The 25,815-nt window shown below is 42.4% G+C and overlaps 11 protein-coding genes across 11 annotated transcripts; 5 read left to right on the top strand and 6 right to left on the bottom strand.

Annotated features, from left to right (window-relative positions):
- Positions 1-499: 499 nt before the first annotated feature.
- On the bottom strand, positions 500-1,849 carry K450DRAFT_251401 (uncharacterized protein). The gene is made up of 4 exons (XM_051590715.1): positions 1,558-1,849; positions 1,378-1,491; positions 1,210-1,314; positions 500-1,143 (listed from the first exon to the last, which is right to left on the bottom strand). Exons 1-4 carry the CDS (start codon positions 1,841-1,843, stop codon positions 668-670), a joined length of 981 nt encoding a protein of 326 aa, XP_051442558.1. The 5' UTR covers positions 1,844-1,849; the 3' UTR covers positions 500-667.
- A 438-nt stretch (positions 1,850-2,287) lies between these two features.
- On the bottom strand, positions 2,288-4,543 carry K450DRAFT_251407 (uncharacterized protein). The gene is made up of 8 exons (XM_051590716.1): positions 4,225-4,543; positions 4,056-4,145; positions 3,933-3,978; positions 3,722-3,857; positions 3,533-3,647; positions 3,364-3,415; positions 2,605-3,291; positions 2,288-2,536 (listed from the first exon to the last, which is right to left on the bottom strand). Exons 1-8 carry the CDS (start codon positions 4,324-4,326, stop codon positions 2,370-2,372), a joined length of 1,395 nt encoding a protein of 464 aa, XP_051442559.1. The 5' UTR covers positions 4,327-4,543; the 3' UTR covers positions 2,288-2,369.
- A 747-nt stretch (positions 4,544-5,290) lies between these two features.
- On the top strand, positions 5,291-7,633 carry K450DRAFT_251409 (uncharacterized protein). The gene is made up of 3 exons (XM_051590717.1): positions 5,291-5,487; positions 5,566-7,283; positions 7,357-7,633. Exons 2-3 carry the CDS (start codon positions 5,602-5,604, stop codon positions 7,574-7,576), a joined length of 1,902 nt encoding a protein of 633 aa, XP_051442560.1. The 5' UTR covers positions 5,291-5,487; positions 5,566-5,601; the 3' UTR covers positions 7,577-7,633.
- A 1,508-nt stretch (positions 7,634-9,141) lies between these two features.
- K450DRAFT_177615 (uncharacterized protein) lies at positions 9,142-12,847 on the top strand (the record flags this gene model as incomplete). The annotated part of the gene is made up of 10 exons (XM_051584270.1): positions 9,142-9,265; positions 9,342-10,110; positions 10,172-10,367; positions 10,441-10,767; positions 10,837-11,257; positions 11,316-11,379; positions 11,445-11,544; positions 11,605-11,691; positions 11,760-12,470; positions 12,560-12,847. 10 exons carry the CDS (start codon positions 9,142-9,144, stop codon positions 12,845-12,847), a joined length of 3,087 nt encoding a protein of 1,028 aa, XP_051442561.1.
- Positions 12,848-13,001: 154 nt separating this feature from the next.
- Positions 13,002-14,592, bottom strand: K450DRAFT_251416 (uncharacterized protein). Its single transcript, XM_051590718.1, has 5 exons — positions 14,461-14,592; positions 13,998-14,381; positions 13,789-13,927; positions 13,643-13,710; positions 13,002-13,572 (listed from the first exon to the last, which is right to left on the bottom strand). The coding sequence occupies exons 1-5, from the start codon at positions 14,476-14,478 to the stop codon at positions 13,309-13,311; spliced, it is 873 nt and encodes a 290-aa protein (XP_051442562.1). The 5' UTR covers positions 14,479-14,592; the 3' UTR covers positions 13,002-13,308.
- K450DRAFT_251423 (uncharacterized protein) lies at positions 14,461-15,872 on the top strand. Its single transcript, XM_051590719.1, has 7 exons — positions 14,461-14,951; positions 15,017-15,110; positions 15,176-15,191; positions 15,262-15,303; positions 15,375-15,418; positions 15,485-15,677; positions 15,744-15,872. Exons 1-7 carry the CDS (start codon positions 14,668-14,670, stop codon positions 15,758-15,760), a joined length of 690 nt encoding a protein of 229 aa, XP_051442563.1. The 5' UTR covers positions 14,461-14,667; the 3' UTR covers positions 15,761-15,872.
- Positions 15,873-15,981: 109 nt separating this feature from the next.
- K450DRAFT_251426 (uncharacterized protein) lies at positions 15,982-17,578 on the top strand. The gene is made up of 8 exons (XM_051590720.1): positions 15,982-16,122; positions 16,194-16,297; positions 16,370-16,422; positions 16,484-16,563; positions 16,635-16,771; positions 16,836-16,953; positions 17,021-17,189; positions 17,267-17,578. The coding sequence occupies exons 1-8, from the start codon at positions 16,020-16,022 to the stop codon at positions 17,418-17,420; spliced, it is 918 nt and encodes a 305-aa protein (XP_051442564.1). The 5' UTR covers positions 15,982-16,019; the 3' UTR covers positions 17,421-17,578.
- Positions 17,445-20,515, bottom strand: K450DRAFT_295242 (uncharacterized protein). The gene is made up of 11 exons (XM_051593611.1): positions 20,224-20,515; positions 20,043-20,156; positions 19,947-19,965; positions 19,678-19,874; positions 19,487-19,610; positions 19,333-19,416; positions 18,784-19,265; positions 18,646-18,724; positions 18,163-18,572; positions 17,823-18,098; positions 17,445-17,761 (listed from the first exon to the last, which is right to left on the bottom strand). Exons 1-11 carry the CDS (start codon positions 20,422-20,424, stop codon positions 17,696-17,698), a joined length of 2,052 nt encoding a protein of 683 aa, XP_051442565.1. The 5' UTR covers positions 20,425-20,515; the 3' UTR covers positions 17,445-17,695.
- A 34-nt stretch (positions 20,516-20,549) lies between these two features.
- On the bottom strand, positions 20,550-22,571 carry K450DRAFT_191051 (uncharacterized protein). The gene is made up of 5 exons (XM_051584450.1): positions 22,186-22,571; positions 21,748-22,080; positions 21,197-21,651; positions 21,002-21,120; positions 20,550-20,921 (listed from the first exon to the last, which is right to left on the bottom strand). Exons 1-5 carry the CDS (start codon positions 22,481-22,483, stop codon positions 20,612-20,614), a joined length of 1,515 nt encoding a protein of 504 aa, XP_051442566.1. The 5' UTR covers positions 22,484-22,571; the 3' UTR covers positions 20,550-20,611.
- A 737-nt stretch (positions 22,572-23,308) lies between these two features.
- On the bottom strand, positions 23,309-23,554 carry K450DRAFT_177594 (uncharacterized protein; the record flags this gene model as incomplete). The annotated part of the gene is made up of 1 exon (XM_051584266.1): positions 23,309-23,554. The coding sequence occupies one exon, from the start codon at positions 23,552-23,554 to the stop codon at positions 23,309-23,311; it is 246 nt and encodes an 81-aa protein (XP_051442567.1).
- An 850-nt stretch (positions 23,555-24,404) lies between these two features.
- Positions 24,405-25,721, top strand: K450DRAFT_282501 (uncharacterized protein; the record flags this gene model as incomplete). The annotated part of the gene is made up of 3 exons (XM_051593437.1): positions 24,405-24,575; positions 24,641-24,933; positions 25,005-25,721. The coding sequence occupies 3 exons, from the start codon at positions 24,405-24,407 to the stop codon at positions 25,459-25,461; spliced, it is 921 nt and encodes a 306-aa protein (XP_051442568.1). The 3' UTR covers positions 25,462-25,721.
- Between the last annotated feature and the right edge of the window lie 94 nt (positions 25,722-25,815).

Genomic DNA, 25,815 nt, shown 5'->3' on the forward strand with positions numbered 1-25,815 from the left:
AGAAGAAGACGAACGGCACGAAACAAGAGCATCAGTCAAAGCAGCACTAGACGAGGCACGAAAAAGGGCCAGAAACAACATGCGGAGGAGCGAAGAACTGAATTCGCTCCAAATAATAGGTATGAAGACGTTTGCTAACGACTTTTGTTTAAAGGTAACATACCCACCTAGCTGTGAGTAGAGTGTACATTTCTTTGAATCTCTCAGTTAATAAAGGAATACATGGAGATCATCCTGGACGAGTGCCCTCCAGCGGACTGTCCATATCGATCATTGATAGTAGCGAGATCCATAGTTATACGTTTAGTTCAATCCGCAATTTCAATGGTATGCGCGATAGCTACCATTTCACTTGCTCAAGTAAGTAGTCCCACATATGCATTGAGTGATTGAGAGCATCATAAGGTGGTTGTGAGCATTTACTTTTGTAGTTTAAAGGCGTTACCCGGACCTGCGCTTTGGCAAGAACTGTCGCCAAAAAGAGACCTAGATGATTTGAAGGCAGCACAATTGCTTGGTTTTAATTTATTGAAAACTGATGGACTTGGTTGCAGTTGTAGAAAATTAGTTGCACATGTACTCTCGTGCATAAAGGTAATGCTGTTGTTGAAATACCAAGTATTTAGATCATAAAAATGCCATAGTTTGCTCACTGTCCATCTGATAATTAAAGTTTTATCTTAGAAGCGCACCAATCCGTTAACTTTGATACGTCTTCTTCCCATACAGCGTCATTGCATGGAATTTCTGGTTGCATGATCCATATATGTGGCATACTCCTGGTCAGTTCTTCGACATCCACCTCATCCTCTCGATTCCGACGAATGAATGTCTGAATATCATGTTTGAAAACTTCCAGTCCTCCATAGGTTACAAGCAGGGGGGGATGACCCTTGAATGTTTCGGCATACATAGGTGATAGCTCTGGATCATTTATAGCCATATCCTCTGGTACGTAGCGGCTGATGGCGTTATTAAGACTTTTGATACCAACGCAATCTACAGATCGATTGGATGTATAGGTTGGAGAAGTTGTTTCCAAGTTTACCCAAGGGGATACCAAAATCGCTCCCGCTGGAAAATTCTCTGGTTTAAGATGCTGTAAAATGACCGCTGTCAAATTCCCACCCGCTGAATCGCCCCCTGCAACATCACCATGTAAGTTATCAACAATCATCTGACATGTGCACCCTGGAAAGCTATGCGTACCAATGATGGCCTTTTTGGGATCGATTCCTAGGTCGTTTATCAAATAGTTGTAACAGCTCATGCATTCATCGCGTTGTTTAGGGTATATGGCTTCTGGTGTGCGAACTGGATGATGCATATCATCATTAGTATAGACTTGTTATTTCATATGGGGGCATTTTGACCTACCATATTTGACCGACAGTATCCTTGCATTGACTGAATGAACTGTCTTCAGATTTTCCAGTATTTTGATGTAGAATGCAGAGTACATAATATCGCTTCCAACGCAGAAGCCACCCCCTGTCAGCAGCTAGATGAGATAATGCAGCAAGTTGGTGTAGAGAAAAGCTTAGTAAAAACACCCACCGTGTATCCAAACCAAAATCAGGTCTTGGTCTTTGGCTTCACAAGTCCACTTGTCGACATCCTCTACGTTGGCAGCATCCTCTCCATACCAGCTTCCTTGCCACCCATCACCTTTCACACTTTTGATCCATGGTCTATGCGAAGCCGCTGGTACCGTCATAAATTCGATAAACGATCTATATAGCGGTAGAGGAAGGTCGAACACAAATCGCAATAGATTGTATCGCGTTTGTTCCGGAAGAATCTGAACAGACTTCTTTTTGGCAGCTTCTAGTAATGAGTTCATAAAGATGAGATAGAGAAGTAGAAGAGGTTGCCTGAAGTTCACCACAGGGCTGATCAAAAAGAAATCACCGTTACACTCACTTTCCTATTTACCAGTCCGCCAGTGTCACGAAGCATATGCATACCTTGATCAAGTATTTCGAACACCAAAGATGTATTTAACATAAATACAGGTTTCAGTAGTGCAACAGTGTCATATGAAGTTTATCATCGACATGCGCGAAAGCTTCCGTTACCATCTACCTTTTTGAATTTAGGGAAAAATTTGCCCATCATTTTGAAGCACATGAAGTCAAGCATGTGTGAATGCACGATACCGCCTACAGACCGAGGTATCAATGGTTTTCTAGATCGCATTTTGAGCCGCATTTTGAGCCGCAAAGACAAATTTCAATGAGCACAGACTTTACACGAGAAGTCTCAGAATTAATGATCCCCTTCTTTTGGGCAGGCTTAGTTCCAAAATTATTTATACATGGTAAGAGATAGATTACATGTTGCAGGTAGCTGGGCTAATGATAGTAATATTATTTAGTGGACCTCAAGTTGTACAACATGCGTCCTTGCACTCTCAGCAAAAGGGAGCCTGGGATGCCAGCAACCAAGGCAACGATGCCGAGAATGAGGAAAGCAGAGTGATAATCGAGACCATAGCTTTTGAATAAGAAATTGAAACACAGCCCTCCCAGCGAACCTGAAGACGGGTGGCCATATTAAGTAAAATTAGGGATGCATACTTTAGGTCACAATTTAAAAACTTACCTCCAGCGCCAATGATACCCATCACTGTGCCCGAGTTTTCAGGATCTACATATGGTGCCAGAGCAAACGTCGAGCCACAAGATGCTTGCACAAAGAAGCTGAATAGCACCATCATGCCTATACTTGAGTCCAGCCGTCCGAGGCTGTAGCTGAAGCCGATCAAGAAGCAACCTTCGCAAGTGAGAAGAATGATTTGAGCTAAAATTCGGCCAGGCAACTTCCATTTTCTGAACAAATAGTCGGCAAACAGTCCTCCTGACAGACGAGAAAACAAATTCATAAGGCCAAAGACAGATCCGACGTAAGAGGAAGAAGTGAGACTGAGCTGGAAGCGATTATGGAAAAGAGCAGCAATGATATTGTCAACACTCAATTCTAAACCAAACGAGCAAGCGTATTGGATCAGTAAAATCAACACGGGAGGTCGAATCAGTGTCTTGAAGAACACAGCTACTGAGGTTGCAAAGGTTTTGTGAGAGTTGACCGAGGACAAGGAAATAGTGTCGTCGTCCGTGTTATCAACATCTTCATACACAGCCACCTGTGGCATCTTTTCCATATCTTCATTTTTAACATCTACCGGAGGAGGAACTTGATCATTGGGAACTTGACGAACGCTATGCCATTTTCCTTCAGGGCAATCATCGGAGAAGAAGATATCAACTAAGCTAACAAGAATACACATTCCTATTTGATGTGCAAAGATGTTGGTTGAGCTCTCTGTTCATGAGAAAAAAATGATATAAAGCTGCCATTTACCTGCTGGTATAATGTACACAGCCTTCCAAGCTGTACTATTAGGTATGTGGGAGTAGATGCCGTTATAAATCGGAGGCATGATCAAGTATCTATAAGCCAGGGGCATGGTCAGTAGTTGCGAGCATATTACATGTTGGAATACGAGAGCTTACGTTATGCCGCCTCCCATATTACCCCATCCGCCAGCTAGAGCATTAGCTGTGCCGACCACATTGGAGGAGAACATTTGGGTTGCCCAAAATTGGCATGGAACAAATGTGGCACCTAAAATACCAATAAAGAACCTATAGGGTACCACGCCTTTGAGTCTTCGCCACCATGTCAGATGAAGCATTCCAGATGCAGTGAATCCAATTACCTCAAGGCAATTAAGCCACCTGCCGTTTTGACTAATCCTACCATGGCCGTCGGTATCGCTCCAACTAGAAGCAGACCGGCCATCACCTTTCTTGGTCCAAAACGCTCGCAGAGCGGACCCACAAACAAGCGAGCCGCTGGAAGCCGAAATCACCAGTTTTAGCGAATTACAAAGGTGGTCAAGGCACACTCATCTTGAATCTCTCTCTTACCTATGGTCGCTGCGACTGCCACCACATTAGAATCGTAAACATCGGTCTATTTGTGCGAATTATTAACACATGGTTGACTGTGGTTCGCTGAGCTGAACAGATGACAAATAAAACAATACATACAGCAGACAAGCCTAGATCAGCTTGAATGATTGATATTAGAGGAGGTATAGAGTACCAGGCGAGGAAAGCTGTCATAAATGAAATCCATCCCTTAGAAGAAATTAGGCAATATGAATGAACAATTTCATCCTTTGATTCAGACAAGTTTCTTCAAGCAGTGTCTTCTTACCAGATGAAGTGCTCGCATATGAGGACGAGCGAACGAAAATAGTTTAATGGTGGAGGCTTTTCCGTGGCTGTCAGTTTGGAGAGTCCTACTGAACGAGTCCATTTTGCAGTCGGCCAACAGCAGATACTGTGTAATGTGGTAACAACCTGGCACTTTAAGTATTTTTTCAAATCCACCAATTTTTTTATTTTGGCGATATCGCACAAACTGGAACTAGGCAAATGTTACGGGGAGCTGCTATGATGGTGGAACCAGCCCAATCTTTAATCTCTGATAGGTTGATTCCAAATGTAGAAACCAACAGCATTATCAAACATGCTTTCCCCTGTCGAAGTATCTTCCGGTGATCACTGGATTAGGTTTGGGTGCGGAAAAGCATTCAGAACCAAACGAAACCGTACCGATTTGTGCCCCCATCCATTCCAAACTCCGCGGACTTTATATACGACCTTCTGCATCAAGTTTTCATCTATTATATCACTCGCTACTCATCAAATGCCGCCAAACTCTATCATTCTAACGCAAAATAACTCGATAAATAACATCTCAACCTATGCGACTGACATCTCCAACGTAGATCCCCGGGATAGAGATACCCCGGATCATGTTGTAGCCCGTAATTCAAATCTGATTCGTCTTACTGGCAAGCATCCATTCAACGCCGGTACCGTACCTTCTAGCTCTACATTTTCACGCCACAGAGAAATTATTCTAACCCAATCCTCATGTAGAACCCTCGGTACAACTTTTGGACAAAAGCGGATTCATAACCCCCAACGACCTCCACTTTGTTCGCAATCATGGAGCTGTTGCCCACTGTGACTTTAATTCTCATCAGTTACAAATCCACGGCGAAGTGAAAAACCCATGCTCAATATCCATGCATGATTTACTGCAACTGCCTTCCATCACGTTCCCCGTCACCATGACATGTGCTGGTAACCGACGGAAAGAGGTGAATATGCGCAAACAAACCATTGGATTTAACTGGCAAGTTACCGCTGTTTCAAAAAAAGCATTGATCGCTAATGTCCAACAACTTACGCCTTTGATTTTTATAACTATAGGGGTGCTGCTGGTAATAGTAATGTTTCGAAATCAGATGGGGCTTAGTAAGTTTTCGCTTACACTTATTGTGAACCAGGTGTTAGTACCGCTAGATGGACCGGCGTACCGCTGAAAGATGTTATCAATACATTTGCGGGAGGGTTGACTCGAAAAGCAAGGCATGTTTGTTTTGAAGGATGTGACAACACTCCAAAGGTACAAGACTGGTGTATACTTTGCTGTGCTTTGACATAATATCTGAATGTATCGTATTCATCCTGTTTCAAATGATAGGGTCCATACGGCACCAGTATATCTACGCAACGAGCCATGAATGAATTTTATGATGTTATATTAGCATACAAGATGAATGGAGAGTGGCTCTCACCCGATCATGGATTTCCTTTGCGAGTTATTGTTCCAGGCTGCATTGGTGGCCGCAGCGTCAAGTGGTTGACAAAGATACATATATCAGAAACCGAGTCTTCCAATATTTACCACTATGTGGATAACAAGGTGTTCCCAAGTTTTGTGGACAAGGATTTGGCTGACGCTGAGAAATGGTGGTATAAACCTGAATACACATTATATGACCTGAATGTCAATAGCGCAATTCTCTGCCCTGATCATGGCGCAACCTTACCCATTAGCCAAGCTATAACGGACGACACATTCAACTTACGTGGATACGCATACAGCGGAGGCAACAGGAAAATTACTCGAGTTGAACTTTCTTTTGATGGAGGAGAAACTTGGGAATTGACCACGCTTACCCATCCCGAGGAGGATGAACTGCCGGAGCTGACCGAGAATGACGATCATGGTTACGAAAGAATCAGGTATTGGTGCTGGGCACTTTGGAGTCATTCTATCAAGCCTTCTCGACTGCTGCGATGCCAAGAAATCTCTGTTCGGGCATGGGATGAGGCGCAAAATACGCAGCCAGGAAACTTTTCTTGGAACCTTATGGGCATGATGAACAACAGTTGGTTCACCATCAAAGTCGACATAGTAGATACCCCTGATGGTAGCGGTTTACGCTTCCGACATCCTACCATTGCTGGCCCCGAAAAAGGAGGCTGGTTAGACGTTTTGCAACCTGAGAAACAAACTGTTGCGAAAGACACTAAACCATTAACCGATTTGAAGACATATAGCTGGAGAGAAGTGGAAAAACACAATGTAGACGACGATTGTTGGATCGTTGTTCGGGATATGATTTATGACTGTACTCCATTTATGAAGGCACACCCTGGTGGAATAGACTCCATATTACTAGTTGGTGGCCAAGATTGTACGGAAGATTTTGACGCAATCCATTCTACTGCTGCTCACGAAATGCTACAAAAATATATTATCGGCACTCTATCCAAGGATTCACAAGCACCTGTTGAAGATCGCACTCATTCCGACCCTGCTTCAGATCAGTTCCTAGAACCCAAGATTTGGAAGACCTTGGTCCTGGAGAAGAAAGTCTACATTACACAAGATATTTGCTTGTTTCGGTTCACATTCTCCTCACCCTCTATGAAGCATGGATTGCCTGTTGGAAAACATGTTTATTTACGCTGTCGATCAGACTCCAAACTCATTATGCGCGCATATACGCCAAGTCTATGTGGTGATGGGTTTATGGAGTTCATCATTAAGATTTACCGTCCAGCCCAAGAGTATCCAGCAGGTGGTCTATTTACACAGCAAGTAGAGAAATTAAATATAGGAGATTCCATCGAAACAAAAGGTCCTCTGGGAAGCTTCGAATATCTTGAAATGGGACGATTCATCCACCTCAAAAGACAAGATATTGGACACGCCAAGGACATTGGCATGATTTGTGCTGGCACAGGAATAACGCCCATCTGGCAAGTTTTGATGGCTATATCACAAGAATTTGGGGACCAATCCACTCGAATTTCACTTATATATGGAAATCGTTATGAAGAGGATATTATCTTGAGACAAGAACTAGAAGACATGGCGCTCAAACTTGGACCTGAGAGAATGTCGCTAAGGTAGGCGAAAATACAGTTTCTATTTTTCTGGTGATTTGGCCGGTAAGGGTGTTCGCTGATCATTTGTGTTTAGAGTCCTATTATCCAGACCATCCAATACTTGGAAACATGGCAAAGGCCGTATCAATAGACAGGAAATTAGAAATCATTTGTTTCCCTTCAATGATGTTGTAAAAGATAGTAGTATAGTACTTCTTTGCGGAACAGATGCAATGGTTCATGACACATTTATCCCGGCTGTAGAGGAGATCTATGATCCAGAGTTTATGGAAAACAGTGTTTATGTGTTCTAGTCAATCATAGTATACTACATCGCATGAACATTTGAAATAATAAATACTTTTATCCAACGTTCGCGTAATGAGTAGTGGAATTGACTATTGTTAACTCGATGCTTGAACTCATCTTCGCTTGCAGTGCGTGCTGTGCTATGTTAGTATACTTTGTACACCGCTTCCAGATAACGGCAAAATGGATACTGGCTCACACATCAGTCAATCTACACTGGTAGAGTGTTTCGAAACATTGCATATCAAAGCCATAGGTTGTCTTTATCATACTCCTCAATTTCTAATTTAGTTTAACAAACATATCCCGAGTCGCACCCACCGCTCTAAAATGAACGTGATACCTTAGTGATAACGGTCGTTTATGGCCATCCTTATCTTTGTGAGGTGTACGAGTTTCATGTATTCCCTTTCCTAGATTACAAACAAATCCCCAGGCTTGCACGCTGTCCGATAGTCAATGTGGCATTTGGGAGATAATGGTCAGTTCTTACTATCCTTATCTTTGGGGCAAGTCAATGTATTCGACGCATTGCCATTCCTGGATTGCAAACAAATCGGCGGCCGCTTATTACTCTAGATTCCTTTACTATCAACAAGTAACTGCCATATGTGTGACCTTCTTATCATGTCAAGCGTTGTAGATAGAGAGCTCCTTTCTAGTGTTGTTACTAAAAAATCATGGAAGTTGTTGGTGAGCCATTTTTCCGTTATCGATGAGTGTGGATGACCATTTGATATGATCCGGCAGCCGTAATGATCCTCTGTCAACTTTGGCTAATGACGTTGCTCAAGCTTTTGGTTATCTTCTCGTGCGTCCTACATTTGAACTCATCCGGACGAGTTTCTTCACAAATGGAGGTAAATTGATAAGGGCTTCTGTACATAGGAAAGCTGATTAAATGCCTCAAATGGCTTTTTTGTTGGAAGTCCAGATAAATGACTACAAAAAAATCAATTTGAAATGAAAAGCAGATGCGTAGAAGTTAGCAAGCATACCATAAAGATGAAAAAAAAAACCTCTGCAGATTTCAAATGCTTCCTTGGAGCACTTTTCAAGCACCTCAAAGTATTGCTTTTCATAGAGGGAAGATCGACATTTGAGGTCCGAATACAGTGCCTGTGCTCGACACGCAAAGAGTTTATTGGAAGTAAAAACATATTTAACAAACAATCGATTGGATGATACTCCTCCACTACGATAACGGCTTTCGGAGCAAAGTTACACTGCTTGTAAAAGCTCGAAGATTTTCTATCAGCCTGATTGATAACGCTATGTTGCCCAGAAAATCTTTTTATTTTGATAGCTTATCAGTGCTGGCTATGAAGACTTTACAGTACCAAAAGCCTTATCTACTTTACTGAAAGATCTGCTCCTCTATGCAATATACCTTTTGGTGGCCTATCGTATTCCGAGCCTGGGACCTTGTAACATGGTTACCAATATATCACATTGAGAATGTTTTCCCTCCCCCACGTTCTGAGTACCATTATCTCTCACTCCTCTTTCTTACAAAGTTTTTTCCTTCCTCGCTTTTTCTATGGCTCCAACTGTAATGCTCGCTCCATCAATGGAGAGGAAAATCGTTGTTGTGGTTGGTCTTGGCATGGTTGGTCTATCGTTTATCGAGAAGATTCTGGAGTACGATACCGATAAACTTTTTGACATCATCACATTCAGCGAGGAAAGCTTCGGTAAGAAATCGCTGCCGATTATTGAGAAACCTTAATTGATTCAACTATATTCACCTTTTTTTTTTTGTGACCCAAGTTGCTTACAATCGAGTCGGGCTCACACAGTACTTTAAACATCGAGATGTCTTACAACAGTTGATGCAGCAACAAGCTTGGTATCAAGACCATAATGTATCAGTACATCTGGGTGACCGGGTTATTTCCATCAATCATCAAGAAAAAACCGTGACATCTAACAAAGGCAAGGTCATTTCCTACGACTATTGTATTATGTCAACTGGCTCCACGGCTGCAGTGCCCACCGGAATGCCTGGGTTTGAGTCTTCCGGTGTGTTTGTCTATCGAACGATTGACGATTTAGATTCCATGATAAGTTATTCAAAAACCTGCAGGAAGGCTGCCGTTGTCGGAGGTGGGCTACTAGGCTTAGAGGCTGCCAAAGCCGCCAAAGACCTTGGTCTTGAGGTTACTGTTTTTGATCGATCAAACCGATTGATGTCACGACAGCTTGACGTCGATGGATCTCGTGTACTTCAAGAAGAAATTGAGAAGTTGGGAATATCTGTTGTAGTCTCTAACTGCCCCAAAGGAATTTTACATGACAATGGATCAGTCACAGGATTGACATTACAAGATGATACAAATGTCGATACAAACGTGGTGATCTATGCGATAGGAATACGGCCAAGAAGCGACCTTGCAAGTGCATCAGATATTGAAGTTGCAAAAAATGGCGGCGTTATCACTGATGACTACATGCAAACCAGCGCCCCAGATGTCTTTGCTATTGGAGAATGTGTTTCACATGCTGATATTACTTATGGTCTGGTAGCACCAGGTTACGAGTAAGTATTCAAGCTCCATCTTTATTCATGAAGTCCAATATGCTGATCTCAATTGCACTAGAATGGCTGAAGTGGTCGCACGTAACTTGACTTCACTTCATCAAAGCAAGCGAAAGTTACTAAAGTTCAAAAAGGCAGATACATCAACGAAGCTTAAGCTATTGGGGGTCAACGTTGCCAGTTTTGGAGATTATTTCGCAGATGAGCAGTTATCACAGCCTTTGGTTTACAGAGACCCATTTAGTGGCATCTATAAAGTAAGACTGAATCATTTCTTCCTTCATGACTGCCTTTGAAAAGATACAATGTGTTGATATGAATTTCCTATAGAAATACCTTTTTACAAAGGATGGAAAGAAAATTTTGGGCGGTATGATGGTTGGAGACACAAAGGACTATGCAAAGCTACTTGCTATGGTCAAGAGTCAGAAAAGGCTACTCATTCCTCCTAGTGAACTTATTCTCGGCGCTCCAACTGGATCTGTGGAGACAGCAAGTGACTTGCCTGATGAGACACAAATATGCTCATGCAATAACATCTGCAAAGGCGATATCCGGCGAGTCATCAAGGATAAGAAATGCTTAAATGTCAATCAAGTAAAGGGATACTCCAAAGCTGGCTCAGGCTGTGGTGGTTGCTTGACACAAGTGCAAGAGGTAAACAACCTTTCCTTCATACAGCTTTGTTCATGTATCCTGACATAGCTAACTCTTACTTCTTCTTAGATCTTTGAAGCAGAGATGAAGGCTATGGGACAAACAGTGAAGAATAGCTTATGTGTACACTTCGAATACTCTCGACCGGAACTATGGACCATTGTTAAAGTTCAAAATTTGAAAACATTTTCTGAAATAGCGCAAAAGGTTTCCAAATATCCAGATACTACCGGATGTGAGGTCTGCAAGCCTGCTGTTGCATCGATCCTGGCTGGCTTGTGGAACGACCATATACTGAATGATTCATTGTTGCCGCTTCAAGATACAAATGATCGCTACCTAGCAAACATTCAACGCGGTGGCCTCTATAGTGTCATACCAAGAATAGCGGCTGGCGAAGTAACTCCTGAAAAGCTCGAAGCCATTGCTAAAGTTGCTATGGAATACAGTCTTTACACAAAAATCACAGGTGCACAGAGAATTGATATCAGTAAGTATTTCACAGCCTAAATTTGATAAGAAGTTGCGATATCAACAACATGTTATAGTGGGAGCCAAGAAAGAAGATCTACCGAACATTTGGGAGAAACTGGTTGATGCAGGCTTTGAAAGGTACTTTGGCTAGCCTTCGTTTGTTTTAAAAATAGTATAAGCCTTCGAACTTTCATGGTTTTTAGTGGTCACGCTTACGGCAAATCCTTGAGAGCAGTCAAGAGCTGTGTTGGAACTACATGGTGTCGATATGGCCAACAAGACTCGGTCGGATTTGCAATAACAGTAAGTCACACGTCTAAATTACACTTAGCCATCTTTATATGCATACTTATGCCCCATAAGCTGGAAAACAGGTACAAGGGCATTAGATCTCCACACAAATTGAAAGGAGGAGTTTCCGGATGTATCCGTGAATGTGCTGAAGCTCAGGTATATCTTTGTTTTAAAAAGATGGAAAATCCTAGCTTATATTCAACATATCCTTTTCAAATGCATAGGGAAAGGACTTTGGTTGTATTGCCACAGACAAAGGCTATAACCTGTACGTTGGAGGAAACGGAGGCTCCAAGCCGAGACATGCGGAACTATTAGCAGCTGATATACCTGAGAACCTCGTCATCAAGTATTTAGATCGCTTCCTGATGTACTACATCACAACTGCTGACAAGTTGACAAGAACCGCGAGATGGATCGAAAAACTTGAGGGTGGAATCCAATACTTGAAGAAAGTGGTCGTAGACGATTACCTTGGAATTGGAGATGAGCTTGAGGCACAAATGCAATTACTTATTAACTCATACGAATGTGAATGGACTAAGGTTATCAAAAATCCAAAAGCACGCGACCACTTCAAACAATTTGTTAATAGCGAGCACGCGCAACCAGTGATTGAGATGGTCAAGGAAAGAGACCAAGTACGGCCAGCAAGTTGGCCAAAGGATGTCCCAGCAATAGACACCAGTGTCAACTGCAGTGAAGACCGTATATGGTTCTCAGTTGGACCTGTTTCAGCATTCCCACAGGATCAAGGCAAGACTGTTCGATACGGAGATGTTCAGATAGCCGTATTCCATAAAGCTACTGGAGAATGGTACGCTACACAAAACATTTGTCCGCACAAACGAGCCCTTGTGCTTTCATCCGGTCTCTTAGGGTCCATTGACAACGAATCAGGAGGAGACTCTTACGTCTCGTGTCCAATGCACAAGGTAGATTACCATAAACAACGTTTGGTTGTTTGTCTCTATTTAATTTCATGCGACTACAGTTTTTAAATATTTATGTGTTACCTCACTAGAAAAACTTTTCCTTGAAAACCGGCAAATGCTTAGTACCAGGAGAAGAGATGAAATACAAACTGATGACCTTTGAAGTCAAGATAGAAGATGATCAGGTTTATCTCAGAATGCCCAAGGAAGGCGCTTTGAATCAAATACTTGGAACCGACAAAACCATAATTACCTCCTCCTTGTATGGCCGCAAGCCGCACTTGGAAATCTCGGAAACACCAGAAGATCCACTGGTAATTTCTGAACTGAAAACTTGCGGCTCAAGTGCTTGTGGCAATGACAAGTTGGAATGGTAATATATCCCTTAAAGAATATGGCATATACACACAATGAAGCTCTTTTCATTGCACAAATCTTGAGAGATACATTTAGAGTAACCCTGTGTCTATTTTAAAAATGATTACGCAAGTCTTTGTCAGTACTTCTTCTCATAATACGGACCGATCATTCCAATAAATATATCAATGGCTGGTACAGGCACATATTTCATCAATTTCCTTAAGCCTCAGCATTTTTTTATCTTTCCATTCATTAGTGATGAAACATTCAACTGGGAAGAGAAAAGAAAAGGCATTGCAAAAGGGAGAGGAGCGGGATAAACAAGGGGGGAATGAAGAATAATGTTACAACAGACATACAAATGAGGAAATCGCCACCCATTGATCTAGACGGGTTCAGTTCAAGTATAAGCAACCGAAGGAATCAAAAGATAGTATCAAAGAGCAAAAGATTACAAGTGGGGTAGAAAGGTGGGAAATTACACGACGGATTCAATGGTTGGTTCAGCAGATATGATCTTTTCCATCTTCTTTGCTCTACCATAGTCTGCTAAAGAGCGGATGATGATGAACCATCCTATCATCATCAATATGTAAGCGACAATGTTGGTATTTCGAGCTTCCTCTTCGTCAGTTGGAGTATCATCGTCTTCATTTTTGAATTCTTCGCCGAAATTACCATGGCTGCTAATATAGAAACCGTATTGAACCAATGAAATTCCAAGACCTGCTCTTGCACCATGCTAAAAAAATTTGGCAATTAGTGGTCATTCACATCCAAGCAAGAGCTCAAGATAATGGATTCAAACTCACCTTTGCGGCATGTGAAGTGTGAAGTAGGTAGCACAACATAAAGCCTACAAACTGAAAGCTCATGGAGACTATGGCAGACGGTACCCAAATATGTAAATATAGGTAGTTGATTTCCAAGGTGACTAATGATGTAAAAAAAAACTTACTGATCATATTCCATGCGAAGGCAAAGACATTACCAACCGGCATGCCTTCAACAAGGACCATATCGCCCATGCCAGCAGGCGCAATAATTGTCGTTTGCCAATAGGGAGGTGTTGCATCGGTAGATGCTTCTTCATAAGTCTGAAAAGTTAAGGGCTATTAGTACAATTGGTTGGCTTTGCGATAAGACGAGAATTTTCCAGATACGTACCGGCGGCGTTTCATCGTCCTTATTGCTTTCTGACTCAGGCTTGGCAGACATATTAGCAAATACACCATCATTGGTCACCGGCAAGGTAGCTGGATGCTGGTTGTTGATGTTATGGTGTGGTCGTCGACTGGAAGAAGACGTGCGAGAGCTTAGTGGGATGGCATCTTGGCCATGCCCATTATTACTTAGTAGACCGTGACTTTCAGACTCCATTTCTTCTTCGGTGATTTCCTCGAAACTATCTAAAAGGGCCGCATTCTGTGCTCGAAGTATTGGTGAGCTGTTTGTGTTTTCTAATGAACTGGACGATGGGTGGTTATTAAATTGAGGGTGCAAAGTTGAAAGCTGAACGTCGGATTCTAATGGATCTTCCGAGCTCGGAACCTATACAATGCAAGGAGCAATGATTAATAATGGGCACATTGACGCCAAGAGGTCGCTTCATTGAAAGCTGTTTGTGTACCTTTTGATATCTTGACATTGGGAATAAAAGCAGCTAGTTTACGCCGGCTGTCTTGGCAATCAGAAAAAAGTGGGTAGGGAGGGAGAAATGGTCAAACTGTGGAGTTAAATTTCTGCTGTGCGTTTCTAAAGAATCGCAGTTTGAAACGCTTGCGTAAAAGCGTCAACGTGGCCCTCGCTATATTTATTTTCAGCCGTTCATTACTGCATGTCAGAAGCGCAAAGCAATGCCGATAAAGTGGATACAGTGGCTCAGGAGCACGCCATTATATCTGCTACAAAAGCTGTTTCACGACCGCAGCATGTCATAACCATTTCCAATCCGCCTTGGTCAGCCATGGATGACCTTATGGGAGAAGAGGAAGAAGTCTTTGAAGAAGCTCTGATTCCGCCAGAAAACTTCAACATGGTGTCCGACTATATCTATAGGAGCTCTTTTCCAAAGAAGAAACATTTTTCATTCCTCAAGAAACTCGGACTCAAGAGTGTTCTGTTAGTACTAAACGAGCTGTGGCTATATTTGTACCCTTGTGTTAATCAGCCTCTCTCGATAATAGGACTTTGATTCTGGAAGACTACCCTGAACAAAACATGAAGTTCTTGGAAGAGAACAAAATCAAATTCCTCCAGTTTGGCATAGCTGGTAACAAGGTACATTGCAGACTATAGGGTACATGATATCTAGCATGGAAGCTAACCTTGATCCCGAAATTTAGGAACCTTTCGTGCAAAGTATGCAGATAAATATTCAATTAGACGTTCGTTCGAAGCCCAGAGTGCCGTACTAATTTCTTGCTATCAGTTCCAGAAAACAAGATCAGTGCTGCACTAGCTGCGATACTAGGTTAGCTACGATCTTGCATTTTTTTCACTGCAAAAAAAAATAACGACTAAAATGGAGCTGTTGATATTTAGATCGCCGGAATCACCCAATGCTGATCCACTGCAACAAGGGAAAGGTATGTATAATTTGTCTTATGCTTCTCGTCCTTATAAGCATGCACTCATTTATCTATCTTCAATAGCATCGTACAGGCTGCTTAATTGGCTGTATGCGAAAACTGCAGCATTGGTCTTATACGTCCATTTTTGATGAATATCGAAGGTTCTCGCATCCAAAATCCAGATCCATGGACCAACAGTTTATAGAGCTTTTTGATACACGACAGGTGTGGGAGCTTGTTGACAAGGAGCATATGCCCAAATGGCCTACACTAGGTAAGTTCGATCGCTCATCCCTGCGTCTGCCACTTTATGCCATACTGACTATCCTATTATACATAGGAGATCCTCCAATCTGATTTACTAATATGATATATTTAGAATATTGCCGCTTAGTTTGTACATAAGGTTTTATAAAGACGAGAGATAATAGAATAAAGAGCGCAAGACAGCGCTTTTTCTACCGAAAACTCAATGTGGCAGGCGGCAACATTGGCCAAGTCAATATGACTAAAGATGGCGGAGTTACAAAATATTGAGACCAAACTCCCAAAACTGAAAGAAAAAAAAATATTGACCTTCAGGAACTCTTGGAACGACCTTTGACAGATTGCCAGTATGACAACCCAAACAACAGTGCCAACCACCTCTTTCGCCATTCCGAAATTTGCGCAGGACCTTATAGCCGGAACCATCGGTGGATGGGCTCAGGTAGTAGTTGGTAAGTCCTCGAATCCATTATGGTATTACTGCCTTGGGCCACAGATTTGTAACTTACCAAGTTACCATTAGGTCATCCCTTCGATACTATCAAAGTTCGCATGCAGACACAACCTTCACCACCAATTTACAAGAATGCAGTTGACTGCTTTCAGTCTTTGTTCAAGGCTGAAGGGGTAAGATACCATTGATCGGATATGCCTACACTTCCAAAGTAGAAATCAAACTGACTGTTAAAAAACCAACAGCCTAAAGGACTTTACAGAGGTGTGACATCTCCTTTGGCCGGTATCGGTATCTGGTGGGTTATGCTATTCCATGTAAACTACCTCACCCTATTCATACTAACGTATCACCGCCAGTAATGCCGTTGTTTTCACTGCCAACGGTAACTTCCGTAGAATGCTCCAGGGCAACGATCCCAACAAAGAGCTATCACTGGGTAAGTCCATCAAGACCAAAACAGAACGCCACCTTTGATTGTTTATTTAATTGAATGACTTTTGTCTATAGGTGAAATTGGTCTCGCTGGTATGGGTGCTGGTTTGGTAATGGCATTCTTCAATTGCCCTGTCGAGCTTTTGAAAGTCAAGCTGCAAACCCAGAGCGCTGCTGGTGTTATGGGTGCCAACGGACAATTAGAACCTCCCGTAAGTGATGGCAGACCATACTGATATTACACCATATGACACCTTCTCATGACATTGTTTGCAGTACAAGGGAGTCATTGATTGTGGTATTCGAACCAGCCGAGCGAATGGAATATTTGGTCTCTATCGTGGTTTGGGCATCACGCTACTTCGTGATGTTCCTAGTTTTGCTTCCTATTTCAGTACGTATACATCAGGTCACCCCCATACAGCCCCAATTTTTTTCACATCTGATTTCAAATTTGCCAGTCACTTACGAAGGTCTTAAGAGAGTGTTCCAAGCCATGAAGAAGGACCCTGAGAACAACCCACTTTCATCGTTTGAGCTGTTGATGGCTGGCGGTTTGGCTGGTTTCGGTGCTTGGATTCCTGCTTATCCCCAAGATGTGATCAAGAGCAGATTGCAAAATGATCTCAGGTAAAGCTGACTTGACGAATGCTTGCTATTTCTCTCGAAGATAGCTCCATCATTGATCATATTTTTCGTTATTACAGCTACAAGTCGGCCAGGCATGTCGTGAAAACCATTATGAAGACAACTGGTCCCAAGGCTTTCTTCAACGGTATTGGCCCAACCTTGGCAAGAGCGTTCCCAGCTAATGCAGCCACCTTTTTTGCTTATGAGACAGCAATGAAGGCAATGGCATAAGTGCTAAGTCAGCTGCTGGCTCAGTTCTATGGCCACGATATAGATATTACATTGCACACATCTAGATCACTCATATATATATGTAGAATTTGCTTTTATTTTGTTGCTCAATTGTACCCTTTCATTTCTGTCTTTTTTCTTCATGCCCTGATTGAGTTTTGACTATGTTTTATTCCAGAACACAGTGTATCTTATTTGTTCAATAGAGTTTCAGGTATACATTAATGCATATGGCAATACCACCACGATATCCTTAATGATAAGCTATCGATAAATTACAATTTAGCCTTTTCTACAGGTTCGGCGCTATTATTTCTATGAAGTAGTTTCTTGATAATAGTCTGTTGAGAGATAGGTCAGTTCGATTGTGTGTAATCCCAAGTAAAAGCAAGGGACTTTTACCTCATAGGTTTCCTGTTGCCACTTCTCCTGGTTAATAGGATTCTTTTGTACAGCTTCCCAAAGAGCTTCATAAGCTCTTCCGTCATGTCTACCAAGAGCACTTCCCAAATTCTTGTCGCTAAAACCAAAGGCGTCTGTCAAGGGAATAGCTTGCTTGGAGATACGGTGCAACAAGGAGCGATAAAGCTCATTGATGACGGGAAGATCAGCGGCATGAACGGTCTGCGTAGCCAGAAAAGAAGCTTGTGAAACGCCGACAATGTTGGAGACGGCAAACTGTACTATCATGTTAGTATTCTACATGTGACATTGAATCATAAGCTGTGATCATGAAACTGACCAGATCGCAAAGCATCTTCAAGGTGTCGTGGATAGGAGCAAACTGATCCTTCTTGACCTCTTCTACTTTGTCAGCAAAGGCTCTCATGACTGTGTACTCGGTATGAGCAACGCTGGCATTCCAACACTCCACGTTGAGATCTGACCAAGCCCTGCCGGACTGCAATGCTTGACCAAGCTCGAAAGCAACACGAGCGGCTCTTGTGGCAAACAAGTCGACTTGAACGTTCAAGTCAGTTAGCTGTTCTACCTTGGAAACTCTGAATGAGCTGCTGGTATCACCACTGGCGAGGCGGGCGAGATAGCTTGTACTGGCAGAAATTTCTTTTCCATTGGCTAATCTTCCAAGCTCTTTCACCAAAAAACGTGCGACTTGCTGAGTAAGAATCCAGTTGTCACCTTCATAAGTATCTGGATGCAAAAACGGTTTTCAAATGTCAGCCTGTACTGAATGACTCAGTCTATTAAGTCAATAAGAACATACTGGAGGGAATATAGGAAGCGAATAAATCAGAGAGACCGCTGAATGCCGAATAGCCATGACCGCCCATCGCCTTACGACACTATGCTAATGGTTAGACGTTTACCATACAGACAGATTAGACATATACTCTGTACATACTTCTTCAATACCATCGCAAGATCTACGAGTACCCCAGCTCTTCAATCCGCAGGTGAGAACGTGAACTTGGGGAAGAAGGGTGGCATTTTCGCTGGCGAGCTGCTCTGTCATTTCATCGAAAAGTCTATTAACGGAAAATCCAGTGATGATGAGGCCATAGGCTACTGAAATGAGAGGAAACAGTCTGTGCTGGAGGCCAGAATAGCTGATAACTTGTGACTCGGGTGCATCGGTAGGAGCATCAGCTTTGTTCAAATTGGCAGGCTGGAATTGTCTGCGAACAGTGCAATAACGAATGGCCACAGTGGCAGCCTGGCCCAACTTCCAGCCAGCTTCGGAAACCATACCGGCTCTGAGCTTGACCATACTACCATAAGAGAGCTTGGAGTGCACAGGAGGACGATATACACCATTTTTGTCAACCTTTGCAAACTTCATCAACATATTTTTTCGTGGTATTCTGTGTTCCTTGAATAGTAGATCTTTTGCACGCACGTTCAATCAGCGACAGTACAAATGCGAAATACAATACAACAGGATATAACTTACAGCCATTGTCCATACTAGAAAATCCACCATAAGCCTTTGGTCCAATGTCTCCGACCAAGATATTGGGAAGTGGCTTGTGATTTTCTTTTGATTAAGGGACAGTCTCGTTAATTATGACGCCAAATATACATCGATAGAAATTAGTATAACATACCGAGAGATCGTATGGGTGCAACAAAAATATGAGGACCATAATTTTTGCCATCAATGATCAATTGAGCTTGGACAACAGCATGAGTAGACATCACGCCTAAACCACCAATCCACCATTTGGCAGCCTGTCACGATTTTTCAGAGTCAAATGGATGTTGTGTCCGCATTTCAGAGTGTTCAAGCAATACTTACGGCCAAAGAAGGACTGTGCAAAACGAATTCATCTGAATGTTTATCAAAAGTGGCTGTGGTCATCAACCCACCAACATTAGATCCATGACCTAATTCTGTTTGCGCATAGCATCCGATGATAGTATGACTAAGAGCCGCTCCTATCCACTCTTGTACTTGTTCGTCGGTTCCCTGATTCAATATGACCGGAATAAACGCTGAAATCATGGAGACAAAGCTTTAGAACTGTGTAAAATCATGTATTTATATGACATGATAGCTCTAATTACCTCCGTAGTGCAAAGTTACCTATGAATCCAAATTCCATTTAGTACTCATCATCCAAAATTTCGCTAGATGCTCCATTAAAACCGTAAAAAACTCACAGGTGTCATCATGTCGACATTCTTAACCGCAGCGGCAAACTGATCTGGGGACCAGGCATGCTCCTCCCACAATTCGATGAGTCTTGTTGCTACTTTAATACCATGACGAAGGCGCTAATAATGGTGTCAGTAACGCCAGCCGATATTTCCAGCTTGGTTGTCTGAAAATGTGTGTGCTTACCTCCTCTCTGCTCATGAAAACCAACGGCTCTTTGTCAAATAGAGGCTCGTTCTCCAAAATAGCTCTTCCCTCTTCGCGCTCTTTAAAGCTCTCCTCGTCACCCACGAGGAAGGTCGACATAAGCTTGACGTCGAAAGAAGGCCGTTGTCGTGCCAGCGACATGTCGGCTGCCATTTGGTCGAGTTGAGAATCCTTTACCATAGTTAATTGACGGGTGAGAAGAAAGAGTTGTTGGAGAATAGAATAGATGGGGAGGAAGGTTTTAAGCTCATTTCATAGTGTGAACTTCCCACCCCCACAAAGTTGTGAGTATCCCACTCATGAGTGTGATTTTTTATTCGGCGAATCAATCTGCCGAAAATTCGGTACGTTTTTTATTCATGAATCTCTAAATTGGTGCAGAGACTTGTTTATGTGCTGCTGCCCATTGATAGTAGTACAATAATGCGATAGTAGGTTGCCCAACCACGCAGAAAGTGATCCAAAATATCGTGTTTCCAAGACCACTTCCTTTACCTCTCCATTTCTCAAGCGGTTTTGTGATGGCAATCAACGGAATTTGACCTAACATACCCCAGAAAGCGAAACCAGTAAGAGCATGTGTTGGAATGCCTACCAAGACTTCATGTAAGAGAGCTGAAATGAAGAACACAACAAATTGGCCAAGCAAAGGAGGGAATCCGCGTTGCACACTTGGGCTATTTACAGATAATGTTTAGCTTTTCAGTCTGACCGGTTTCTTGCTACCAAACCCTTCAAGTAGTATCCCAACACTTACAGATAGACATGCCTCTTAAAGAAAAGGTATACCGGTCGATTCCACAGTCGCCAGTAGGATCCCAAATTATTACTATTCCACCAAGCTAGATAAAAGGTTCGGTCGCCAAACAATAACACCTATGCGACGATCGAGCGACGATAATGATTAGAAGTCATGTGCAACGCGAGAAAAAAAATTGAATGAATGAAATACCTCACTCAGTGCATTCAAAAATGCATGAAACAAGGCGTAAAACATCAAGAGCCAAATGACGACAGCCGTTGTAGATAGTTTTAGTACACGCTCCACAATCACCACATAATTGTGTTCTTCCAGTGCCTTCAATGAATTCTCTAAAGTCGGCTTGGCGTATTGCTCAGCCAGTAAGTACATCGTCACTAAGCACACTACCAGTTCACTGACACGCTTGAGGAAGAATGTTGTGCGGAATCTTGGGGATCTCGGATAGGATGGTTGGTAACACAGTGTCGGTGCCCACCAGAAATACAGGATGTTGGGAATGGCAATATTGTTGGGGTATTTATGACTGCCACCGGGAGCGTCTCCGTTATCCGTCAGGTACATTTCTCGAAGCTCGCGATTAACAAGTGCATAGGAAGTAAGCTTCAAGAAAAGAATAAGGGCGATCACCAAAGCGGCCGACCCAACTTTAAAGGACATCAAATGGAGAAAGGGGATATGGAGAGCATACTTTAGCCACGATGTAATAAAATAACCAGAGATATGCAGAGGCTTTTGCTTACCCATAGGATGATAGATCTTGGTGTAGACAATATAGGATGGATATATCATTAAAAATAGGAGATGCATACAATGAAAGATTCCAGCGAGTACTTCAATAGACGTGATCTTTGGTCGAGAATCCTCTTTTTGTGACTTAATATGCATGGCTATCTTTGCCATCAGCCACTCAATCAGAAAGGCCGATACTATACTAATCGGAACGCTGACCCAGGCTAGCACAAAAAGACCATAATCTTGATAGGGGATATAGCTATGTGGTAGCTTGATTAACAGGCCATACTTCATGTAATTCTCGATGATAAGACGGATGTTGCTTGCACCCAGTACCAACACTATTTAAACGACGCGGGTGAAAGGAAAAAATTAATGTTTCGCAGATCGAAGGCATGAACAAACGAGTCCATATTGTCATGAGCTGAATAGAAAAGCTAACTTACTTCCAAGACGTATAAAACCATGGTATCCACCTTCGACTGGAGGAGCTTCCTTTGATAGTACAGAAGGCTTACTTATAACATGAATAGGAGCGGTATGAATATAGGGGATCGAGACAGTGTTAGAGATAAGCTTTCTCTTGGATTTAGTTTTGGTTTCGTCCTCGTCCTTTTCAGCAATTGGAGGAGTTTGACTACGACGAGAAAGTTGAAGGTCATGGCGCTGTCGTTGGCGGATTTCAACAAAGTCGTCTTCGCTATCAGTGACAACGCGTTGTGTTCTTCGGTTGATAGCCGACATGAGGTATAGAGAATCAAGAGATCTACTTGACACTGATTGGGCTTGTCCAAGGTTTTCAACCAAGAAGGGGTAAAAAAAAAAAAAAGAGACAACAAAAAAGTAATCCACACGTTTGGATTCAAACAACCAGCCATTCTAAAGGATTCACATGAAAGTCGGACTTGAATCTTCGGGCCACCTTACAGCATCATCTTCACGCTCTGAATACATCTGATGGATCAAGATATTCCTTTTTCAACTCTGGAACTCTCACAATTTATACTATTCTCAATGGTTATTCGGAAAAGTTATTGGTTGTAGCAATGCTGCCCGTCAGGTGACGTCGATATTGTGAAATAGCCGCACGGCCTACATGATTAAAAAAAAACGTGTTTGTAATGATGCAAACCCGTGTCTGATGCTTATAAACTGGTATAACCTAATTTTTTTCAATTTGAAGTGTAAAGCTTGATATAATAAAGACTAAGCTAAGAAGATAACAATTTGTAGCTAATGTCAAAAAGTAACATGCTAGCGACAAAACCTCCTTTCCTGAGGGCGAATTGACACTCCTGATATGCCCTGAACTTTCATTTTAGAACCATGGCAATATCGGACTGAAGAGAGATTTTTTCCGCTCAATCAGACTTGATATCAGATTCTGTAGCCAAACCGTTGCATGATGATGTAAATCTTCCATTGGAGCTCGCTCAGTTCCCCAAGTGTAGCCAGAGCATCCTCAACGCAGTTATCAAATTACGCCACTGAAAAAAGCCAGTTCGTTCATTTATCAGAATGATTTGCAAAAGTACATAATCCACATCTACTGCCACGCTTTTTATTTACTCAAAAGTCAGTAACCCTGCCGCCGAAGCTCCAGTCTCCATGCTTCAATGGCTCGTTTTTGGGACCATTGACCTCGCCTGTTTTTGGGTTTACGTCGCCTTCAAACTCTGGTTCGGGTTTTTTGTAAGCGTCAGGATGCATTTCGCTACTACTTGATTCCATTTCGGCCTGTTTCTTTCGAATGAGATCCAGCATTTCCTGTTGCTTCTTCTTGTCTCCTAGAGGTAGAGGAGCGGGGCGATTCATGGTGCTATTGTGCCTTATTGATCGCAAAAGGACACATTTTTGCAGACTGCTCAAATTGTTGCGCAGCATAACGTATGCTTTTGTTCGTTGTGCTGTTGAAGTCCATTCCATGACAGCCAAATGCAATCATTGTATATTTTGGCAGTCACGATCTTTTCCGTTTCATGCCGACAATTTCATACCAAAAAAGGGGCAGAACCAGCTGCTTCTGGCCGACCTCTGCCACCAGTGCCTTCACCAGCCTAAACGGCAAGGCGGGCTAAGGATTCTCAATGTCGCTTTACAAGTACAGAGCTTCCAACAGTTGTTACTAAAACTCTTTGACCCAGATATCTAAGGAAAGGAGCGTTGGATTGCGTATGGACTGACTCATGCACCAGTGAAAATATGGAAGCGATCATAAATAAGCGACAACCAGCACGGAGCTAAAATAGAGACAGCCTTTCGGACCATTGCCTAAACCTACAAAGCATCTCTTACAAAAAATGAAATATAAAGATACGCATGATACTATCATTCATTCACTAATTGAAGGTGATGTCTACTGAACTCAGCTTATAAAGCAGCATTGAAAGCTAGCCGTGTGTGAAATTGTTCATGAACTTCTAGTATCACTACAACGCTCTTTGTTCAGGTAGATTAGTGCTTAAAGCAGTAGAAGAGCATGATAGTGAGCTCTTCGTTGAATGTGGTTTGATATTTTCGTCTCTACATGACGGTGCTGCTACGGCTATGTACGAACAAAGTGTTAACGCTGAAATGTTGCAACAAAAAAATTCCAACACCGAGCGCCACGTTACTGAAAAAATGAGTATGTGAGGACAATCAGTAGGAATCTCAAGTCAGAGCCATGCACGGTAGCTATGCAACAGTTCACAAGGAGACTGAATCTGATGATACTCTGATCGCTGTCAAAGTATACCTCAAGTCTCAAGGTCGGCATGCACTGTTACATGCTCATCGTGAACTAAGGGCTTTGGAACAATTGAAGCTCAACTATGAATCAGCATGCCAGAAATATGTAACGTTCAAATCAGATCATCTTGAAAAACTGCTAACAGAGTAAAGTCTAACTTTTTCCTATAGCTTATATATCTCATATCAAGCATTTCAACACCTTTATCATTGTCTTTACGCTTTCACTTTCATCCATACACCCTTGATAAAATAACGCCGGTTTCTCACGAGTTGGCAAGAAATTATGTGCTGCAAATAGCAACGGCTTTAGAATACGTCCACTCACTGTCTCTGGTACATTGTGATCTAACACCCCAAAATATCCTGGTGGCTGAAGATGGTAGCCTGAGAGTAGCTGACTTCGGCTGTGCACACCCAATTACTGAGACTATAGAGGGATCGACAGAAGGCATCGGCACAAGGTAATTTATGAATGTCATTTTCATATGTCAAACTTGTTTTATTGAATAATACCGTAACAAATGCTGCTCAGATGGTATGTTGCCCCAGAACATATACTCTCCTGCCCATATTATGCTCCACCAAGTGATATATGGTCAGTAGCCTGTATCTGGATCGAAATGGTGACCGGAAGGCCTGCTTTTTGCGGAGGAAGTGATTTGGAACAGTTGGGCATACTCGTTCGTGCCATTGGCATGCCTAGCAAAGATATTATAAATGAGCTATCGGTTTACCCAGATGGTAACAAACTCATCTTTTTTGCGCCTTCTGATGATGAACACACTATGGAGCACACAGAGGACGCTGACACGCAGCTAGAGGACGACGGCAATCCCCCTTATATGTGCCTCAACGACATGATTCAGCCTTTTGCAAAGTCCGACCAAGGCTTCATAAAACAAATGCTTAGCTGGTCTGTCTATAAGAGACCAGATGCCATATCCGTTATAGAAACGCTTAGACCCGCTACCTCTCCTTCCGTGGTATAGGAGGAAACATTGCCATCCTAATTTTGTCTTTTGAAAAAATGCTCATTACATACCCACTTTCTATGTCTCATGCGAATAATATGAGTGAAAATATAGTCATTTTCGTAAAAGTTCGCATTTTGAAGTGGATTAATACTTCTGATAAACTGCGAAAAAAAATCGACTCTGGTTTATATTGGCTGACTCGAACCCAGTCTTCGCACCTGTACTGTTGTAGCTTAGCCTCGTTGTCTATCAGAGTAAATTCATCGTACTACTGCCTTTGATGTCAGTCATGAAGTTATCTATGTAAACGTTATTTGCAGGTACTTGAGTATTGACACTTCATTCTCTTAAGGGTTTGCTTCAACCCAC

This window comes from Umbelopsis ramanniana (assembly GCF_025399195.1).
Source record: "Umbelopsis ramanniana AG unplaced genomic scaffold K450scaffold_48, whole genome shotgun sequence".
Classification (NCBI taxonomy): domain Eukaryota; kingdom Fungi; phylum Mucoromycota; class Umbelopsidomycetes; order Umbelopsidales; family Umbelopsidaceae; genus Umbelopsis; species Umbelopsis ramanniana.

Coding starts and splice junctions, on each gene's coding strand:
- K450DRAFT_251401 (XM_051590715.1), bottom strand. CDS start 1,843: ATGAACTCATTACTAGAAGCTGCCAAAAAGAAGTCTGTTCAGATTCTT. Junction 1,492..1,557: donor GATTTTGGTTTGGATACACG/GTGGGTGTTTTT, acceptor AGCTGCTGACAG/GGGGTGGCTTCTGCGTTGGA. Junction 1,144..1,209: donor TCCCAAAAAGGCCATCATTG/GTACGCATAGCT, acceptor GTGATGTTGCAG/GGGGCGATTCAGCGGGTGGG.
- K450DRAFT_251407 (XM_051590716.1), bottom strand. CDS start 4,326: ATGGACTCGTTCAGTAGGACTCTCCAAACTGACAGCCACGGAAAAGCC. Junction 3,648..3,721: donor GGTGGCTTAATTGCCTTGAG/GTAATTGGATTC, acceptor GGTACCCTATAG/GTTCTTTATTGGTATTTTAG. Junction 3,292..3,363: donor TGTGTACATTATACCAGCAG/GTAAATGGCAGC, acceptor CACATCAAATAG/GAATGTGTATTCTTGTTAGC.
- K450DRAFT_251409 (XM_051590717.1), top strand. CDS start 5,602: ATGAATGAATTTTATGATGTTATATTAGCATACAAGATGAATGGAGAG. Junction 7,284..7,356: donor CCTGAGAGAATGTCGCTAAG/GTAGGCGAAAAT, acceptor ATTTGTGTTTAG/AGTCCTATTATCCAGACCAT.
- K450DRAFT_251416 (XM_051590718.1), bottom strand. Junction 13,711..13,788: donor CTTCGCATGGAATATGATCA/GTAAGTTTTTTT, acceptor CGTCTGCCATAG/TCTCCATGAGCTTTCAGTTT. Junction 13,573..13,642: donor ACACTTCACATGCCGCAAAG/GTGAGTTTGAAT, acceptor AAATTTTTTTAG/CATGGTGCAAGAGCAGGTCT.
- K450DRAFT_251423 (XM_051590719.1), top strand. CDS start 14,668: ATGTCAGAAGCGCAAAGCAATGCCGATAAAGTGGATACAGTGGCTCAG. Junction 14,952..15,016: donor CTCGGACTCAAGAGTGTTCT/GTTAGTACTAAA, acceptor TCTCGATAATAG/GACTTTGATTCTGGAAGACT. Junction 15,304..15,374: donor TGCACTAGCTGCGATACTAG/GTTAGCTACGAT, acceptor GTTGATATTTAG/ATCGCCGGAATCACCCAATG.
- K450DRAFT_251426 (XM_051590720.1), top strand. CDS start 16,020: ATGACAACCCAAACAACAGTGCCAACCACCTCTTTCGCCATTCCGAAA. Junction 16,423..16,483: donor TTGGCCGGTATCGGTATCTG/GTGGGTTATGCT, acceptor TATCACCGCCAG/TAATGCCGTTGTTTTCACTG. Junction 16,564..16,634: donor CAACAAAGAGCTATCACTGG/GTAAGTCCATCA, acceptor TTTTGTCTATAG/GTGAAATTGGTCTCGCTGGT.
- K450DRAFT_295242 (XM_051593611.1), bottom strand. CDS start 20,424: ATGGTAAAGGATTCTCAACTCGACCAAATGGCAGCCGACATGTCGCTG. Junction 18,725..18,783: donor CTTGCGATGGTATTGAAGAA/GTATGTACAGAG, acceptor CCATTAGCATAG/TGTCGTAAGGCGATGGGCGG. Junction 17,762..17,822: donor GGCAACAGGAAACCTATGAG/GTAAAAGTCCCT, acceptor ATCTCTCAACAG/ACTATTATCAAGAAACTACT.
- K450DRAFT_191051 (XM_051584450.1), bottom strand. CDS start 22,483: ATGTCGGCTATCAACCGAAGAACACAACGCGTTGTCACTGATAGCGAA. Junction 22,081..22,185: donor TGGTTTTATACGTCTTGGAA/GTAAGTTAGCTT, acceptor TCGTTTAAATAG/TGTTGGTACTGGGTGCAAGC. Junction 21,121..21,196: donor TTTTGAATGCACTGAGTGAG/GTATTTCATTCA, acceptor ATCGTCGCATAG/GTGTTATTGTTTGGCGACCG.